We start from the raw sequence: 20,463 nt of genomic DNA, 5'->3' as shown, positions 1-20,463 counted from the left end.
CATCTCTAGTGTCGATGTTGTGTTAGACCAATATGTTGTGCTATCATTTCTAATAACGATGTATTTAGAGCCTCTAATTCTAAACGCTTCCCTGACTATTTCACTGATACTACCTATAAGTTGGTCGTGTCGGATGTTAGTATACAGGGTGGAAAAATCAAACTATGAAAATGTGTTGCTATTTTTGTTTTGTTTAACTTTTTTAGTTTATTTAAAACTTCTGTGGCATTATTGATAATCCAAAAACAGTTAACTCCAGTGTTCTGAACTATACCTTCGTAGTATTGTTTTAAATGTTTTGTAACTAATTTAAGGCTAGAGGTTAGTAGTTGTGTTAATAGTTTAGTTGTACATACATTAGAGGCCGCTATAAATCTACTACCTATTGGATTTTTATGCATTTTTGGAAGCCAGTAGAAGGATGGTAATTGTTTCATATCGGTAAAATTTTAATGTTATATTTAGTCATAAGTTCTTGGTGTTTTGTTACAATATCTTCCATGTGACTATTATAAGACATATATGTTTGTGGGTTAGTCCCATCACAAGTGCTAAGTTCCTTTTAAAACTACATCTAAGTAATATTTTTTGCAAACTATGAGGATATTGTTGCTGGCTTTATCTGCTGGTACTAAAACAAAACGTCTTGGTAGGTAGGTATTCTAGGCAAACCTTGTCTGACAGTACATGTATTTTTGTGTGGATTTTTCCTTTTTTTCCTAAGTCTGTCTATCTTAATTTGTACTGTTTGTAATACTCTGCCTTCCCATTCATCCAATGTTCTAGTATCTATTTTCTTTTTTAGCCCAGTGTTTTTTTGTAATCCATAATGGCTTTTTAAACCATTTAATTTAATTTAATTTAATTAGTTTATAATGCACCAAATCACAGCAAAAGCCATCTCAAGGCACCTTACATAAAACAAGTCAACATAAAATTGAATAAATAATTAAAAATGAATAAAAAATTCAAATACATAAATAAAAACAGAAAGTAAAAGAATAAAACAAATAAAAATAAAAACTATCCATAAGAAAGAGAATAAAAATAGGTTTTGAGTCTTGACTTAAAAATGTCCACAGACTCAGACTGCCTCACGGTCGCAGGAAGACTGTTCCACAGGGTGGGTGCACGATACAAAAGGCTCTTTGACCTGCTGACTTCCATTGTAACCATTATGAGGGTTGTGTCCCAGTTAATATTATTTTGTTCTCTAAATGATGGATGAAGATCAGCACCTCTAAATCTGAGGCCATGGTTCTCAGCAGGAAACTGATGAATTGCCTACACCGGGTAGGGAATACGGCCTTGCCCCAAGTGAAAGAGTTCAAGTACCTTGGGGTCTTGTTCACGAGTGAGGGGACAATGGAGCGTGAGATTGGCCGGAGAATCGGCGCAGCAGGGGCGGTATTGCATTCGCTCTGCTGTACTGTTGTGACAAAAAGGAAGCTGAGCCAAAAGGTGAAGCTCTCGATCTACTGGTCAGTCTTCGTTCCTACTCTCACCTATGGCCATGAGTGTTGGGTCATGACCGAAAGAACTCAATTGTGTGTACAAGCGGCTGAAATGGGCTTCCTCAGGAGGGTGGCTGGTGTCTCCCTTAGAGATAGGGTGAGAAATTTGGTCATCCGTGGGAATTCGGAGTAGAGCCACTGCTCCTTCGCGTTGAAAGGAGCCAGCTGAGGTGGTTCGGGCATCTGTTAAGGATGCCTCCTGGGTGTCTCCCAAGGGAGGTGTTCCAGGCACATCCATCTGGGAGGAGACTCCGATGAAGACCCAGGACTAGGTGGAGAGATTATATCTCCATAATGGTCTGGGAACGCCTCGGGATCCCCCAGTCAGAGGTGGTTAAGGTGAGCCGGGAAAGGGAAGTCTGGAGTCCCCTGCTGGAGCTGTTGCCCCCGCGACTCTAACCCGGGAAAGTGGTTGAAGATGAGTGATGAGTGAGTGATTGGGAAACGATGGTCCTTTACTAAGTAATTTTCTAAGCTGCCTGTTCTCAATTATTCCAAGACTACCGGTTGTTACATGTCCTGTAGGCTTGTATTTGAAATTAGACAAGTGACAGTCGCAGCTAAGGTTTGTAGTTCCTAATTCAAAGTAGATTGTTTATATTGCGAATATAATAATAAGCGTGAATCCACTGTGTACCCGTTTGCAGCATAACATCTGTTTAACATCAAAGTCTCTGTTAACATCCTCTCTGCCCCAAATAAATTATTAAAAAATACACGTGGAAAAATAAAGAACAAGAACCAGCAATTCCACATTTCTTTCTCTATTATCTAAATACAACTACACAACATTTTAATTTTTTTTTATTATTAAACACTCCATGAATGTTAATTTTCAACAGCTGAAATAAAGTTGTCAGTTTGAACCGTCTCCTCTCCCCTCTCCCTCACCCCCCTCTGTTGGCGACCACTGCCCTAACACTCTCTGACTCTGGTCACTATTGTTTTGTCCCCTCTAGTTTCCACAGTAATCCATGGACACGTGTTCTTTTTGGGGCCGTACACGCAGATCGCTTTATTTTCCTCTTACATCCACCATGCCGTCATGCTGATGGACTCTGATAGGTATACATGACCCGCCACCTAGTGGGCGGTGCTATTATAGCAATTCCGGCCTTTCAAAATAAAAGTAGACGTCCATCTAACGTGGATATTACATCTCCCTTGAACAAAAAGAAAAGTGTCACCATCTGTATTTTATCACAGATACTAATTATGACATCAGCTAAACATTGTTGCTCAGTGACTTGCTATATGACTCAAAACATGCAAACATTTTCATGGTATTAATCACTGAGTAGAGACAAGTATCACTAGATATGCTAGTTAGAATCACACAACATGGAACATATTTAACATATTGACCAAGTGCATATCAGTGCATTCAAGTGATTTTTTTTTTTTTTTTGGGGGGGGGGGGGCAGCAATCCGCCTACACCCTTTACATTTACAAGTCAAGGATTTGCCTTGGCTTAATGGTTTGACCATACTGTGTACGTTGACCAAGTTCAATGTTGGGCTCACAGGCAGGACCTTGGTGGGGGTCGTGTGTGTCCTCCTCCTCTGCCGTGATGATCTCAGGCTGCTGCGTGCTGGGTGTCTGCTGCTGTGTGTCGACTCTCCATCAGGTGGTGTCGATTGCGGCAAAAGGTCTGTTCATCACTGGTCTCAATCTGGTAGCTTCTTGGGGTCCCTGCTGGTTGGATGACAGTCGCTGGTGTCCATCTGCCATCATCCTGCTGGAAACGGATGTGTGTACCAGTGTGTAGCGTTGACAATGGCCTGGAACACTTGTAATGATGCTGTTGGCGTCGCTGACACTCCTCTCTCCTTGCTCGGACAGCTTCTCGCGGGGTCACCTGCGGTTGTAGTTGTAGAGCCATTGTGAGCAGGGTGGGCATAGTCTGCGGCTCATCAGCAATTGTGCTGGTGATTTGAATCGCCGACTGGCGTGTTTCTGTACTCAACAAGCTGAGGTATGGGTCTTTGTTGTCGTCTCTAGCCTTTGTTAGGATACGTTTGGCTGTCTGCACAGTCTTTTCAGCTAGTCCATTACTTTGAGGGTAATGTGGGCTTGAGGTGATGTGCTTGAAACCCCAGGCTTCAGCAAAGTGTGCAAACTCACGTGAACTGTAGCATGGCCCATTGTCACTGACAACGTCTTTTGGTATGCCATGCCTCTCAAACACTGTCTTCATTTTGTGAATGACAGCTGATGCAGTGATGTTGGTTAGGCGCTCAGTCTCAAAGTAGCGACTAAGGTAGTCACAAATGACAATGTAGTTTTCTGAACCCAAGGTAAAAAGGTCAGTGGCTACGGTCTGCCATGGGTTCTCTGGGATGGAGTGAGAAAGCATTGGCTCTCTTGTGTTGGCATTGCGATGTGATTGGCATATGTCCACTCACCCACTATTTCTCTATTTGCTGACCCATTCCTGGCCAAAACATTATGTCTCTCACTCTGTGCTTGCTTTTCTCACCACCAAAGTGTCCCGGTGTGGATGCGCTGCAGCATGTCTTCTCTGAGTTTATTTGGAATTATTATTTTCCTCCCTTTAGGAAGTAGTCCATCAGCTTCACTGATCTCGTGCTGGTCATTCCAATAGTCACTAGCCTGTGGATCACACTGTTTCCTTGTCTCTGGCCATCCTGAGCGGGACAACTTGCTTGACGACAGAGAGCTGCTCGTCCTGGGCAGTGGCAGCTTTGATCTTCTGTAGCTTGTTTGAGCTCACTGGGGCAGCACCAACGATGATGTGGACCTGTGTCTCCATAGCCTCTGAAAGCGAGCTGTCTTCATCATGCAGAGATTTCCTGGACAGTGCATCGGCCACAGGAATTTCTTTTCCTGGCTTGTGAACGAGGGATATGTTGTACTTTTGCAAAGCTAGTATCATGCGCTGTAAGCGCGGATGGTGCAGGGCAAGTGGTTTTGCAGAGTATGGACTCCAGTGGCTTGTGGTCCGAACTCAACAGTGACTTGTCGTCCATAGAGGTACTCGTGGAACCTCTTACACCCATACAGAACTGCATAAAGTTCTTTTTCAATTTGGCCGTAATTCTGCTCTGTGGTGTTGAGGAGCTTTGATGAGTATGCCACTGGTCTGCCTTCTTGCATGTTGGTCGCACCCAGGCCGTTCTTTGAAGCGTCTACCTGGAGCACCACCTCCTTTTCTGGGTCAAAGTAGGCTAGTACAGGCCCAGCTGCTATGGTTTCTTTAATTTTTAGAAATGTGCTGTCATGCACCGCGTCCCATACAAACTCAGTGTCTTGCCTCAAAAGCTGTCTGAGTGGTGCACTCACTTCCGCCAGTTTAGGGGCAAATCTTCCTAAGTAGTTCATCATCCCAAGGATGGTTTCTAGCTCTGCATCATTCTCAGGTGGTTGCATATCTCTGATGGCTTTCACCTTTTGAGGGTCTGGTTTAGCCCATCGGCTGTGAGGCGGTGTCCGAAGTAACTCACCTCCGACATACAAATGTGACATTTTTCTGGGTTGAGTTTGACTCCCCTCATTCTGGTTCGACTAAGCATAGCTCTGAGATTTTTGTCATCTTCCAGTTTGGTTCTGCCGAACACAATGATGTCGTCCACAATGGCCGCCACTCCCTGGAGGCCCTCATATGTCTCATGCACTCGTCTTTGGAATTCATCCTGAGCGGACACGATGCCAAAGGGGAGCCGTAAAAAACGGTATCTGCCATATGTGGTGCTGAATGTTGTGAGCAACGACAACTCCTCACTCAGCTTAATGGCCCAGTAACCAGAACGTGCATCTAGGACACTGAAATATTTTGCCCTGGTGAGTTTGGACGTTACATCCTCTAACATGGATAGGGGGTAATACGGCCTTTGTATTGCCTTGTTCAGCGGTCGTGGATCTAAACACACTCTTAGCTTGTGCGTTTTGGGCTTTTCACACACATCTAGGGCATTAACCCATTCGGTTGGCTCAGTCACTTTGCAGATTATGCCATTTTTTTCCATGTGCTCCAACTCTGTCTTTAGGTGGTCTTTTAATGCATATGGCAACCTCCGGGGTGGGCAAACTACTGGTGCTACATTGGGGTCTACCCTGAAACTGCATTCCCCTAGGAACTCACCGATGCCTTTGAATACATCAGCGTACTCACTCAGTATGTCGGATGATGGGCAGCCCCGTTCTTCCTCACTGACATTGGAAATGGCATATACCAATTTAATGAATCCCAGTTCTTGGCATGCTCGGTAGTCCAGTATGGGTGGTCCATTGCAGTTGACAATGTAAAATTTGTGCTGAATCATCTGGTCTTTGTATTTTGCAGCCAAGTTGCAGTAGCCATTCACCTTCAATGGATGTCCACCGTAACCAGTGAGTTTGCGGTTGTCAGTCATTACTTGTGTGTTTGGCATGAGTGTGGCAAAATCTTTGGCAGGTATGACATTAGCCTGTGCACCGGTGTCAAGTTTGAAAGTAATTTTCTTGCTTTGTGGTCCCAGCCCTATGTCTGCATAGGCACTCTCTTTGTCTTTCTTATCAATTTTGACAATGTCCACAAATAATTCTTCACTGTACTCAGTGTCCTCAATGCTGTGGACGTTTCTCTGGGGTGGTTTCCCCGTGGTGGCACTGGCATTGTCTTTTCATCTGCAAACTTTTGCAAAGTGGTTGTATTTTTGGCACTTTAAACACTGTTTCCCTTTTGCTGGGCCTGCTTCTTGTTTGCTGTGTTGCCTTCCACATGCATGTTTTAATAAATGACTCTGTCCATCACCTGTTTTATTCCAACTGGCATTGTTGGTGTGTTTGAAAATATCTGGCTTTCTTTTTGTATGATGTACGGCGTGCACTTCATGGCTTTCACTGGCCATCGCCTTCAATTGTGCCTGGGCCAGTTCGTGGGAACGTACTATTTCAATTGCTTTGTCAAGCGTGAGTCTGGGACCTTCACTAAGTAGTTTTTCACGCACTCGGGGAGAGTTGGTTGTGAAAACTATTCTGTCCCGAACCATTTCATCACTATTTGCATAGTTACAGTCTTGAACAGGCAGTTTGAGTTCTGTGACAAAGTGTTTGTTGTGTGGGCCGCTGAAGAGGAGGTACTGCTGGCCCACCACCACCAGAGGGCACCCTGCCTGGAGTGCGGGCTCCAGGCACAAGAGGGCGCTGCCGCCTCACAGGAGCCGCAGGGGTGACAGCTGTCACTCATCACCTATGACAGCTGTCACCAATCATCTGATCTTCATCTGTATATCAGCAGGACGACATCTCCACCTCTTTGCCGAGATATCGCTATTCTTAGGAGGTAACGAGCTCAGCTGATTGAATTATCTTTCTGACAGCAGAACATTGTTGCTTTGTGTTTTTGACAGCAGAGTGAGTGCTTGCAGCTGGAGACCGAGTTGGACTTTTCTCCTACCTGTTGATAAGTAACCATACTCCTGCATTTACCAGCTTTTTTTGATGAGAGGTGGAGGTGGATTTTCCCACCATACGTGTTGCTGGGTGTAAACCCACGTACATCTAACTGTTTTTGTTCCTCGCCAGCAGTACCAGATCCGACAAGCGGAGGCAGTGACCACCTGGGAGTTTGGGACTTGGCGGCTCCAGTATTCCCGGGGTTCGGTGGCGGAGGAAATCGTGTGGTTCCGGTTCTGCTTTGGACAGACGTCTCTTATCTTCGAGCCTGCCCACGTGACACGTTCTGTAAATTGACTTCATTGCATACTATTGTGACCTGCCGTGTCTGTTGTGCTCATTCACAACAGTAAAGTGTTGTTATTTGACTTCCTCCATTGTCCGTTCATTTGCGCCCCCTGTTGTGGGTCCGTGTTCCTACACTTTCACAACAGTGTTCAAATGTTTCACCGCTCCCTTGTGTCTTCTCATGGAACTTGTAACAGGCGAAGATTGGGTTTGCTTTTGGCATGAAGTACGCTGAAAAGGATAATAATAATAATAATCATAATCATAATAGGTTTTCAATTTTTTTGAATCTTCATCTGTAACAGTCCAAGTGTTCCAGATATCTCTTCCTTTGTCCCCGATCCATAAAAGTAGGAAACTGCATTTCTCTGCTTCTGTTTTCCCCTGCAGCGGTCCACTAAACATGAGTTCAGCATGCTGTTTGAATTTCCGCCACGCGTCGGGTAAATTACTGGATCTTAGAGATCAGGTCTGTGAGCATCACTTGTTGCGATAAATCCATATTCAAGTAGAACTCCTGGTATTGTCTGTTAAAAAGCTTTCTTTTTCTTGGAAGTTGTCTCTTCACTGGGTCTTTTCCCCTTCGAAAAGAACTTCCAAAGACGTCTGTTTTTTAGTCATTTTGCTAAGTTGTGGGTTAAATTTTTGGTGCTCAAGTGATAGAGATGTAACTGAGAGAATCTGGTCATTTTTTAAAATAAAAGATTTTTCAAAATAAAAGATTATTCAGACTCAGATAATAAATACAACGGAAATAATTAATAAGTTCTTGGGCGGCCAGCGGCCCGGTACCAATTGATCCAAGGACCAGTACCGGTCCGCGGCCCGGGGGTTGGGGAACACTGATCTACACTATGACCATATGAGCAAAAGTGTTGGTATAAAAATAAATCACACATTTTATTAAGCCTCTGTCTGTGGTTGTTCATTCCACTTCTATGTGTTTGGCATGACATGTCATGACTCATTTAATAATCAATGTCATTATTTTTTTTAAGCTTTGTTTTTCCCTTAAAGCTACATGACATCGCTGTTATAACATTACAGAAAAAACATGTGTGCTATGGCTAATGAAATTGTCATTGTTAATGTTAATGTTTGCAGCTATCAGTAAAGTAAGTAGTAGACTGTCCCTCTTTGTCAGCCACAGCGTGCCTCCTTCTCAGATGCTCCTGCATCACCGTGGTACTGCTGTGGAAGGAAAGTTCTGCCTTGCAGATTTTGCATTCCACGTTTTTCTCTTTAATTTGGTTAAAATGCTCCCAAACATTTGAGCTCCGTTGCCAGTTAGTCATCATATTGTTTGGGCATAAATGTTCCGGTGACATCACGGCTGAACCCGATTACACTACTGTGCATGTGTGTCAAGGGCAGAAAGGCAGTGGAAGGTACAGAGGCAGCTTTTAGGGAAAAACAAAGCTTAAAAAAAATAAAGAATGACATTGATTATTAAATTAGTTACAGACAATTTTATTAGTTGATGTAATTGTGACTCTTCGACTAGTCATGGCAGCCCTAGTCTGTATGGATCACAAAAAAAAAACCACACAGATCAAAGATCAGCTGTGATCCACAACATCAATATCTGTGACATATGTCACAGAAGTACTCAACTCAGATTCTGCTTCATCTGTGGAACACTCCTGAGTCCAGCTGTACTGTGGGGCATGCCCACACACTTTGTGGGAGACAGACAGACAGACAGACGACCATCAGCTCCTTTCCATTTACAGCAGGATGCACAGGAACAGATTTTTTTTTTTGAAGATGCCAAAAAAAAGCAGCTTTTATTCAATGCATATAGAGATTTTTTTTTCTGTAGGCTGCTTGGTGATCACATTGGTTTACATTATGGTATGTCAGACATATTTACTGCACATAGAACAGGCAAAAAAAAAAAAAAAAATGAATGAAAAGAAGCATGATGGTGACACATTTAGGAATTTATCCCACTGGATTTGGAATGGTTTTATGAAGCATTGACTTGTTAATCTTCTGCTAAATCACAGGGGATGACATGAAAATCCACATGGACTTGGTTGTTGTCTGTGCACATTGCTGTGATTTCAGTTCATGTCCAGTCTTGCCAGGCCGTGCTATAACCATCATGTCACGCCCATATCAGGCTGTAATCATGTTGTAATCCACTGAGTCTGATCGCATTGCAAGTGGTCAGGCTGGCATATGAGCAAAGTAAGGAGGTGGAGTCATACATGCACAAGCTGGGTGATTATTACCTCTGCCAACAGGAGGGCAGAGATTATGTGATCCTGTCTGGCTGTCTGTGTAGAAAATAACTCAAAAAGCAGTGGGTTGTTCTCAGTGTAAATTGGCTGGAAGATGATCTATAATGTACCTCAGGTTTTGGTTGTTGTTCTCACAGACATAGATACAACCCCAATTCCAATGAAGTTGAGACGTTGTGTGAATTGTTAATAAAAACAGAACACAATGATTTTCGTAATTATTGTATGGTTTTTGCCTTACAATATAAAGCGCCTTGGGGCAACTGTTTGTTGTGATTTGGCGCTATATAAATAAAATTGAATTGAAATTGAATTGAATTGAAATCCTCTTCAACATATATTCAATTGAATACACCACAAATACAAGATATTTAATGTTCAGACTGATAAACTTTATTGTTTTGTGCAAATATTTGCTCATTTTGAAATGGATGCCTGCAACACGTTTCAAAAAAGCTGAGACAGGGGCAACAAAAGACTAGGAAAGTTGATGCATGCTCAAAGAACACCTGTTTGGAACATTCCAGAGGTGAACAGGTTAATTGGAAACAGGTCAGTGTCATGATTGGGTATAAAAGGAGCATCCCCAAAAGGCTCAGCCGTTCACAAGCAAAGATGGGGTGAGGATCACCACTTTGTGAACAACTGTGTGAAAAAATAGTCAGACAGTTTAAGAACAATGTTTCCATCCTTCAGGCAGCACTGAATTAAAAACTGACATCATTGTGTAAAGGATTTTACCGTGTGGGCTCAGGAACACTTCAGAAAACAATTGTCAGTTAACACAGTTTGTCGCTACAGCTACAAGTGCAAGTTAAAACTCTACCATACAAAGTGAAAGCCAAACATCAACAACATCCAGAAATGCTGCTGCCTTCTCTGGGCCCGAGCTCATTTGAAATGGACAGACACAAAGAATCATGGACGTGGTGTCCTCCAGATGAAAGAGGAAAAGACCATCCAGATTGTTACCAGCACAAAGTTCAAAAGCCAGCATCTGTGTTCCAACAGCGTGGCTTCGCAGTAAAAGAGTGCGGGTACTAGACTGGCCTGCCTGCAGTCCAGACCTGTCGCCCACTGAAAATGTGTGGCGCATTATGAAGCACAAAATACGACAACGGAGACCCTGGACTGTTGAACAACTGAAGTCGTACAACAAGCAAGAATGAGAAAGAATTCCACCTACAAAGCTTCAACAATTAGTGTCCTCAGTTCCCAAACGCTTATTGAGTGTTGTTAGAAGCAAAGGTGATGTAACACAGTGGGAAACATACCACTGTCCCAACTTTTTTGAAACCTGTTGCAGGCATCCATTTGAAAATGAGCAAATATTTGCACAAAAACAATAAAGTTTATCAGTTTGAACATTAAATATCTTGTCTTTGTGGTGGATTCAATTGAATATAGGTTGAAGAGGATTTGATTATGTTTATGTTTCCTTCGTGTGGCCCCATTTTGATTAGTATTGCAAGTGTCATTGTTGGAGGGAGAATTTTGCTTCTCATTCGTTTTTCTGTTTCTTCTATGCAGCAACAACGGTGTTCCAATGTCATCAGGAACTGCAGATGTGATGGAAGACCAGGAGTCAGTGGAGGCCTCAGAGGAGTGCTCAGGTACCAGTGAACACTATACCCATGTGACAAACATATGGATGTCAAACCTCAAATTTTATCCTACTTAAGGCTATAAGCTTCACCTTTGTTCCAGTAATTTCTTGCTGTAGTGGTTCACAAACTGAACTCTCAATCACTTAAAGTGAAAGAACTACTGTAATTCAGGATCTGTTTACAGTCAGTTAGGTTTAGGTTCTTTGCAGTTTCTCCCATTAGTCTCTCATTTGAACATCAAATCAAATCAAAATCAAATCAATTTTATTTATATAGCGCCAAATCACAACAAACAGTTGCCCCAAGGCGCTTTATATTGTAAGGCAAAAGCCATACAATAATTACAGAAAAAACCCCAACCGTCAAAACGACCCCCTATGAGCAAGCACTTGGTGACAGTGGGAAGGAAAACTCCCTTTTAACAGGAAGAAGAAACCTTCCAGCAGAACCAGGCTCAGGGAGGGGCAGTCTTCTGCTGGGACTGGTTGGGGCTGAGGGAGAGAACATGAAGGAAGTACAGGGACAGATTTCTCTAAAATAGATATACCTTTAGATTATACCTTTATTCCACAGAGCATCTTTTTATTACTATCCCTCATGATCTACAAAATGTGTAAAAACGGGATCAGCTTGCCTCATATCATGCTGGCTTATAAACTGCAGACCTGGCAACTTGCTGGCTTCTGAAGTTCATACCTGGCAACCCACTCAAACAAAAGTGCATTCGCAGCCTGAACTGCAACAAACGCTGCTTCTGCTTCAAATTTTTACTTTGATGGAGCACAATGAAACATGTTTCAATCTGTACTCAGTAGGACTACCCCGTTTAAAGACCTTTGAACAAGACTGAAGCTTTAAGACTACGAACACATGGAAGTGGCCGTGTAATGAATGAATGAATGGATTTATTCGGCACACACACAAATCCGAAAGAACAGAATCATACCAATAATATGAATGTTATATAAACAAGCCTGTGAGTCCGAAAGGGTGTGGGCAGAAACAAAGCTTATCAACGCCCACCCCTGCTAGAATGAGTCCAACAATTATAACAGTCATAACAACATATACACAAATTCACAACACACTACATATCAACACAGACATACACTTCAATATTCAATTACATTTCAATTCATGTATAAGTATGTTATGTATAAAGCGCCAAATCACAACAAACCTGGCCCAAGTCACTCCATATTAACCCTGCCGACCCCCAGAGCAAGAACTAGGCAACTGTGGTGAGGAAAACTCCCTCTTAGGAAGAAACCTCAAGCAGACCAGGCTCTAGGGGGTGACCCTCTGCTTGGGCCGTGCATATATACCTGTATACGTACATACATACACACACATTATATACATATATACACTTATACACACACATATACACACTCACATATATACCTATATACACACCCACTAACACATAAATAAATATACACTACATATATATACACATACATACATTTATACCTACACATACATATACATACCTCTACACATATACACATATATATACACGCACACATATACATATATATACACACACACAAGTATACATATATACACATACATACTACATATATGCATATACATATATATACAAACACATATACACACACATATACATACATATTGACTGATTGATCATTTATTTTGAGTTTTACAAAATAAGCATTTCTTTGACATCTACATTTACCCACATTGGGTTGAAAAGAACAGGAGATACAAACATACACGCATACATACCTGCGCACTTAACCCGAAAAGGGGTGGGATGAAGACAAACTTATTTAATCCCACCCCCAAATACCCATACGTTATTACGACTACCGAGTGTGACCAATATTCCTTTTTTATTACTATGTAATTGATATCATATATTAGTGATGAGTATCTATAATAATAATAATAATAATAATAATGATGATGATAAAAACAATTCCCACCATAATAGACAGTAATAATGACAATAATTATTGTCAATCAAAAACATTTTTTTTATTTTTTTTTTTATTTCTATTATTATTATTACTACCTTTTTTTTTTAATTGCTACTGATATTGCCGGTGTCATTCCTTAAGCCATTTTCATATGTCAATAAATTCCCCACATTTACTCAGAAAATGACTATTTAAAAGGACTATTCTTGTGTGTGTCGATGGTAATTCTGTCTCAATATATACACACACACATATATATATATATATATATATATATATATATATATACACACACACACATCATACATGCGAACATACATACACAAAATACACACATACATCACCTATACACACATGTATACACATAATACATATACATATATACAATTATGCTACATTCATTTTATTTTATTAATTTAATTACCTTAACTTTTTTATTAATTTATCATTATCATTATTATTATTATTTTTCCCCCTTCCCCTCCTTCCCCATTTGTCATGTGTGTGGTGCATTAAAAGATGCAAAGTATTTTGTAAACCTGCTGCCAGAGAGGGGTCGCCCCCTGACACAGGTCCACCCTTTGCTGAATGTCCTAGGCTCTGCATTAAAAGACAAGGTTTTGGAGTCTGCTGGCAGAAGGGGGAGACCTTTGAGCAACAGACCCCCACTTGCCGACCCTGATCTGGTGATAATGATGTAAGTGATGTAAGAGGGGGAAACAAGGAGGAAAGAAAACGAAAAGTCTTTTTATGTATCAATAAACTTACATATGTACATATTTATATAAATGTAAACATAAATATACATATATGTATATACATACATACACACCCACAATATACATACATATTATACATACACATATACATACGTACATACATACATACACACACACATACACCCACATACACATACATATATACACTACATACTACGTTTCCCCCTCTCTCTAAGTTATTACCATCATCACCATACTTCTATTTGACTAGCATTTCAACTACAGGATCATGATGTATAAAAATAATACTTTTGACCATGGTTACCACACCGGCAATAACAGGTATTATGCAAATATGTTAACATCTATTATATTAACAAACATATAGTAAGATTTTATTATCATTATTATCATTTTTTAAATAATATAGTTTACAATTATGGCTATGATATATATAATTAAGTTGATGTACAGATATTCCAGGTATTTTATGAAAGTCTGTGTGTCCTAGCGAGACCCCTTCTATTGCTGACAAGGCAAAAAAAACAAAGGTAAATTAACTAGAAATAGTTAAAAAGGACGTGACGATCACGCACCTCTCTCCTCATTAATGTATTTCAACAGAACATTTCTTTGTATCTTTTTTGAATTGATGGATGTTAAGGACATCGCTTGAGCTGAGGTGCCAAGCTATTCCACAGCTTAATGCCACACACGGACACACAGAAACCCTTTCCTGGTAGTTCTCACTGCTGGACTTTAAAGTTACCACATCCCCTCAACTTTATAGCTTCCTTCTCTCTGGGTAAGAGACTCGGATATTACTGGGTAATGAGTTTTACTGGCTTTATATAATAATTGTGCAGTGTGAAATTAACCAGGATTGCAAAAATAGACTATTTGTGTGATCAAGATATCCTCCTTATGATGATTCTTATTGCCCGCTTTTGGATTATACAGAGGGGATGTAGCAAACTTTTGTAATTGTTACCCCAGATTTCTATACATATGTTAAGTAAAAAGAGAGATTAAAGAACAATACAATAAATATAATGCATTATGATCCAGAAATAGTTTGCTTTGTACATAATAGAGACATTCTTGGAACACTTTTTTATGTATGTGGCTGATATGAGACTTCCATCTTAATTCTATAGATGGTTATCCCTAAAAAATTTGACTTCTGACACTTTATCTATTTCGACAACCGTCTATATTATTGGTACAATTAGAAGTGGACATTATGATTTCCAAAACATGACTTTAGTCTTTTTATATTTGAGGGATATTTATTAATATTCAACCAGTTTTCAGCTTAATTAATTCACTATTTACCACAGTAATAAGTTTGCTATAGTTATCACTGGAATAGAATATATTGGTATCATCTGCAAATAATAATCATTTTAATAATTGTGACACATTAAATATGTAATTTATATAAAGATTAAAAAATGTGGACCCAGTATGGATCCCTGTGGGACCCCCACAAGGGATGCCCAAACACCCAGATTTAAATGCACCCATCTGCACAAACTGCTGTCTCTCCGTTAAATAGCTTTGAATCCAGTTCTAAGCCACTCCCCTGATACCATATCTTTCCAATTTATGGAGTAGAATTGAGTGATTAAGTGTGTCAAACGCTTTCTTTAAATCAATGAATATTCCAACTATATAGTTTTTACTATCTAAAGTGTTTGTAATCTCTTCTATTGCTTCAATTATTGCAGTGAAGTTGACCTACCAGACCTAAACCCATATTGACATTCGTTAATTATGTTATATTTTTCTATAAAGGATCCTAACCTGTTGTTAAAAGCTTTTCGAAAATTTTGGAAAATTGTGGAAGTAGAGAGACCGGTCTGTAGTTTGTGAAGATATGTTTATTTCATTTTGTATAGTGGAATAACTTTTGCCATATTCATTTTGATCGGGAATGTCCCAGTTTGAAATGACAAGTTACATATGAGTCAGGGGTTTTGATATGCTTTTGATTATTGTTTTACTAACTTCATATCTATGTCATAACAGTCAGTTGATTTTTTATTTTTACATTTATTAACAATATCTATTATTTCGGCTTCACTAACACTGGAGAGAAACATTGTGTTTGGATTGATTTTTATGAGTGATTCCTGCTCCTTGTTACAACCATTGGGAATTTATGCTGCCAAGTCAGGTCCATATTAACAAAGAAGTATTATAGATGTCCTTGTTTTATATCAATAAAATAATTTGGATAAGAATTACCTCTTACCTTACTTTTGATATAGTGTTAAGAATTTCCCAGATTCTCGTTGGTGTCATTTATTATTATTTAATAGATTGGTATAATTTAATTTCTTGCTGGCTCTGATTATATTAGTTAGTTTGTTTTTATATAATTATATCTATGTTCAGATTATTTTGTCCTTAGTCTAACAAATTGTCTGTATAATGTAATTCTTCTTTTTTACAAGCATTTATAGACCTTTTGTTAACCATGGTCTTTTGGCGACAGTACTGTTTTGTGACTTGGCGTATTGGGACAGTTTATCTCATATAATGAACTGAAAATGTCTAGAAATTTATTGAAGGCACCATCCACATCATCTCCCTGTACACAGTGCGCCAGTCCTGTTTGTTAAGTCATTATTGAGGTGATCTATTGCTTTTTGGGTTCTTACTTGTTTTAAATGCAAAGTATTGGGGTTTACCTGAAAATTACATTTGGAGTCATACACAGTGAACACAGGATGATGGTCAGTTATGTCACAAATCAATAAACCAACTTATATTTTTAGTTTCTATGTTGTTTGTGAAGATGTTATCTATTAGACTTGCACTATTCAGTGTAATTCTGCTTGGCCTGGTGATAACTGGGTATAAGCTCATGCTGTACATTGTGTTTATAAATTCATCAGTTGATGTGTGTCTATTGGGTTATTAGATCAATGTTATAATCTCCACATATAAATATTTTTTTGTTATTTATTGATGAAAACATTCTATCCCACACCGTTTGTAAATGTAGCCATATTTGAGCCTGGCGCCCTAAATAAACAACTTATAATAAGTTTTTTCTTGTTTCCATTATAAATTTCTATTGATATACATTCTAACACATCTTTTATTGTTAACGTCATACTTTCTATTACCTTAAATTTAATATTTTATGCACATATATAGCAAACACCTCCACCTCCTTTATTCACTCTAGTTGATGTAGTTTAGATCATACCATCCAACTCAAATTGTATTCCTTTTTGCGCACTGAACCATGTTTCTGAATTGTTATTATACTAAAGGGTTTTGTAACTGCTGAAGAAATTCTTTGATACTGTTAAAGTTGTGTACATACTTCTGCTGTTAAAGTGGATAATTGATATTTACCTTCATGTTTTAACTGTATTATCGTAATCCTGTTCCGTATAGTAGTTGCAATGAAACGGTATCAGTCGAAAAAAACATATTATCCGGGTCTATTTCGTTTTCCAAATTCATTATCTTATGTTCGGGTGTACTCAAGTTGCTTTTAATTCCAATAATTCCTGGTTTATTATCCTCTGTTGTATTATTTCATCTCCTGAAGTAGAGATTATGGGTTTTGATTCAATGGTTTGTGAAGTAGAACTAGTTTTTTTATTTGTTATTATTTATTTCTCCATACATTATTGACTCATATTCATATTTTTTCCAGCTCTTTTATGTCCTTATAACCAGCACCTTAGCTACTTCAGGAGACCCATTCAGTTTAATGAAGACTTTACAATTTTCCTTAAGTATCTGGCTTTTTAGCACGTCTGCATTTTGTTTTTGTCAAGTGATCATTCAAATAAACATTCGTACCTTTCAATTTTCTTCCTTGCCTCAACAATGTGACCTTATCCTTTCTGTTGAGAAACTTCATGATAAGCACAGGAGGAGCGCCTTTCTTCGTAGGGAGAGGGTGACAAGCTTCAAGACAATTTACGTCCAAATCAATGTCCCTGGACGCCAGGAACGCGGTGACCTGTTGTTCTGCAGAGCTCTCCTCCATCTCACCAGGTTCGAGATCACTGCCCGCGGCCACTGCGTGGGCATATGAGCGGGGTTTAATCTTAAACCAGTCACAACCGCATCGTTAATCCTTGAGTACTGCTCCAAGTCCTCACTCTCTTCTCAAGAGCCTCGATCCTCTTGTCCTTCTCCTCTAATAAGGCTCGTAGTCGCGCGACTTCCTCCACTAGCTTGAGTATCTTGTCCTGCTTATTCTTTATGTCAGCTACGTCCAGTGACACTAACTCAAGCGCCTTTTTAACCTCCTCCGACTCCTCCACCACCGAGCTTTTCTTTGGTCCCATTTTGTAGTGATTTCGTCTTCGGCTGTTTACCCTGCTCGGTATCTCACCTGGTAGCAGCGTGGCTAACCGCTAGCCCCGGTCCCAAACTGCGCTGAAAGTTACTGTTTTACATAAGTCCAAGGTCCAATATCCTTTTTTTTACATTGTATTTTTATCCATAGCCATTGTCCGTTTAGTCCGATTCCGAAGAAAAAAATTATATAAATAAGTTTTCAAAGTTTCTTTTGCCTCTTCTCACACTGCGCACACTCGGATAACCCGGAACTCCTCGGATCCAACCCGAAACTCCCGATGCATCATCCCGATGATGCCGAGTTGGCAAATCGGGATTACATTTTTGAACAGCTCAAAAATTTCACCCTGATTTCAAAACTGGTGCTGATGATGGCTGTAACTACTGCATATACTGAGTTTGTTCAAGATTGATAAATGATGGATCAAGAAGTTACTGTGATGCTTCAATACGCACCCCGATTTGCTCTTCGGAATAAACAGGAAGGAACGGTGCCCTGTGGAATCGAGGTATTAGTCACTGCCTAAACAGTGTTTAAATCCTGATTGGATTGCAGCAAAGTCCTACCTTCGCTGTGTGATATTTTCTCATATTGAATACTGCTTCACTACATGGTCTTTTGCAAGTGTCACTGCACTAAAGCCAATCGAACAGCTGTACAAAAAAGCTATTACGATACTTGATCGAAAGCCTCAGTCTTATCACACTTGTGCACTATTTGAGAAATATATTTTTTTTAATTCTGAAAATGTTAAAAATTTCAAAAATAATTGTCTGGTGTATCGGGTACTGAATGGACTCACCCGAGCACCTCTTAATGAATTTATTAAAAAAAGAATAGTTGAGACTAGTACTCGGTCCACAGTCTGGGGGGGGATTGTTTGGTACAGTTTAGACAGTCTGCATTTGCACAAAATGTGCTTTCTGTTAAGGGTTGTTCCAGTTGGAACGCTCTACCAATTATAGATAGAGAAAGCACACATGTTTTTTTAAGAGGGGACTTAAGAAATGGCTCCTTGGTCAACCAAACTGTGAACATTAGTTGAGATTTTAGTTGAAGAGGATACAGAGGAGTGTGTATTTTTTTATGATCAGCACTTTAACATTTAGGCACTTTAGCAATAGTGTTGAGTTTGTATTGTCACGTTAATTTGTTTATTATAGTGTTTGTCTTGTGTTATGTTGCGTTGTATTGTATTCCTTCGTATGGGTCATGTATGTTTTGTGTTGGTGGTATTTTTACCACATGGGACTGCGGATGGAAAATAGCCTTGAGCTAAATCTGACATACGAGGTCTGTGAGAAAAGTATCCGACTGTTGTGTGGGCCGCTGAAGAGGAGGTACTGCTGGCCCACCACCACCAGATGGCGCCCTGCTTGAAGTGCGGGCTTCAAGCACGAGAGGGCGTCATAGCAACCGGGAGTGACAGCTGTTACTCGTCATCAGCATCAGCTGTCACTCATCCACATCATCACCACCACCTTAAAGGCCGGACTGCAACTCCACCTCCCCGCCGAGAAATCAACTACCAATCAGGTAATTCTCTGCTAAACCTTAAATTCCAGTATTAGTCTGATCTCTTTTTGCAGCCGTTTTTCTGGGACGGATACCCTGTCTGCGGAGTTGGCGTTTGGTGTGGACTGTGACGGCTTCGCCTCACACCCCACCCAGATAAGTGGTTATCTCAGGAGCTGCACGAGTGTGTGATTGGAGATTACTGAATACAGACTGTGGGATTACTGAGTGTGCGACCTCACACTCATCAGGACTGTCTCTGTTCTCTGCCAGCAGTACCGGGTCTGACTGCTGAAGACAGCGGCCACCTGGGGCACAGGGCTCCGGTGTTGTTCAGCTCCGTTGGCAGTGGAAGCTGTGTGGGATCCGACTCGTCTCTCACCAGGCGTCTTCTATCGTTGAGCCTGCCCACACGTCACCTGGTGTATGATTGACAGTCACTATATTGTTATTGTCTGTACGTCGTTGTGCAATTCACAACATTAAATTGTTACTTTTGGCTTATCCATTGTCCGTTCATTTACGCCCCCTGTTGTGGGTCCGTGTCACGACACTTTCACAACACCGACCTTTTTATTTTATGCAAAAAATATATGGATTTAATTCATATGTTTATACATCAGTCAAGATTGAACCTTCGTGCGAATTGCCGTGAGTTTTTTCACACCTGTCAGTTGTGTCATTCGCCTGTGGCAGGCTTTGAGTGAGCACTGGTCCACCCCTCTCGTCGTTTTTCATTGCAGGAAATGGTGGAATGATTTGGGCTTTGCTGCATCACAATTTTTTCAGAAACTGCTAGAGACAGGCAGCTGGAAACCATTCGGAAAATTCACATGGCTTTCGGTGAAAATTTTACGGGCTTCACAGAGATATAGGAGTGTTACTACTGCTTTAAGG

General features: G+C 40.2%; 1 protein-coding gene across 1 annotated transcript in view; it reads left to right on the top strand.

The window, feature by feature from the left end:
• The window catches only part of zgc:66433 (uncharacterized protein LOC321250 homolog), a 213,371-nt gene that overhangs the window by 68,817 nt on the left and 124,091 nt on the right, over positions 1 to 20,463 (top strand). The window contains exon 2 of the mRNA XM_034181214.1: positions 10,977 to 11,059. Within this exon, the coding sequence (XP_034037105.1) occupies positions 10,977 to 11,059 (83 nt within the window). The remainder of the gene's footprint in view (positions 1 to 10,976; positions 11,060 to 20,463) is intronic.

This window comes from Thalassophryne amazonica, chromosome 11 (genome assembly GCF_902500255.1).
Source record: "Thalassophryne amazonica chromosome 11, fThaAma1.1, whole genome shotgun sequence".
NCBI lineage: Eukaryota > Metazoa > Chordata > Actinopteri > Batrachoidiformes > Batrachoididae > Thalassophryne > Thalassophryne amazonica.
Note: the sequence above shows the minus strand (reverse complement) of the source record. Positions and strands in the feature narration are given on the sequence as shown.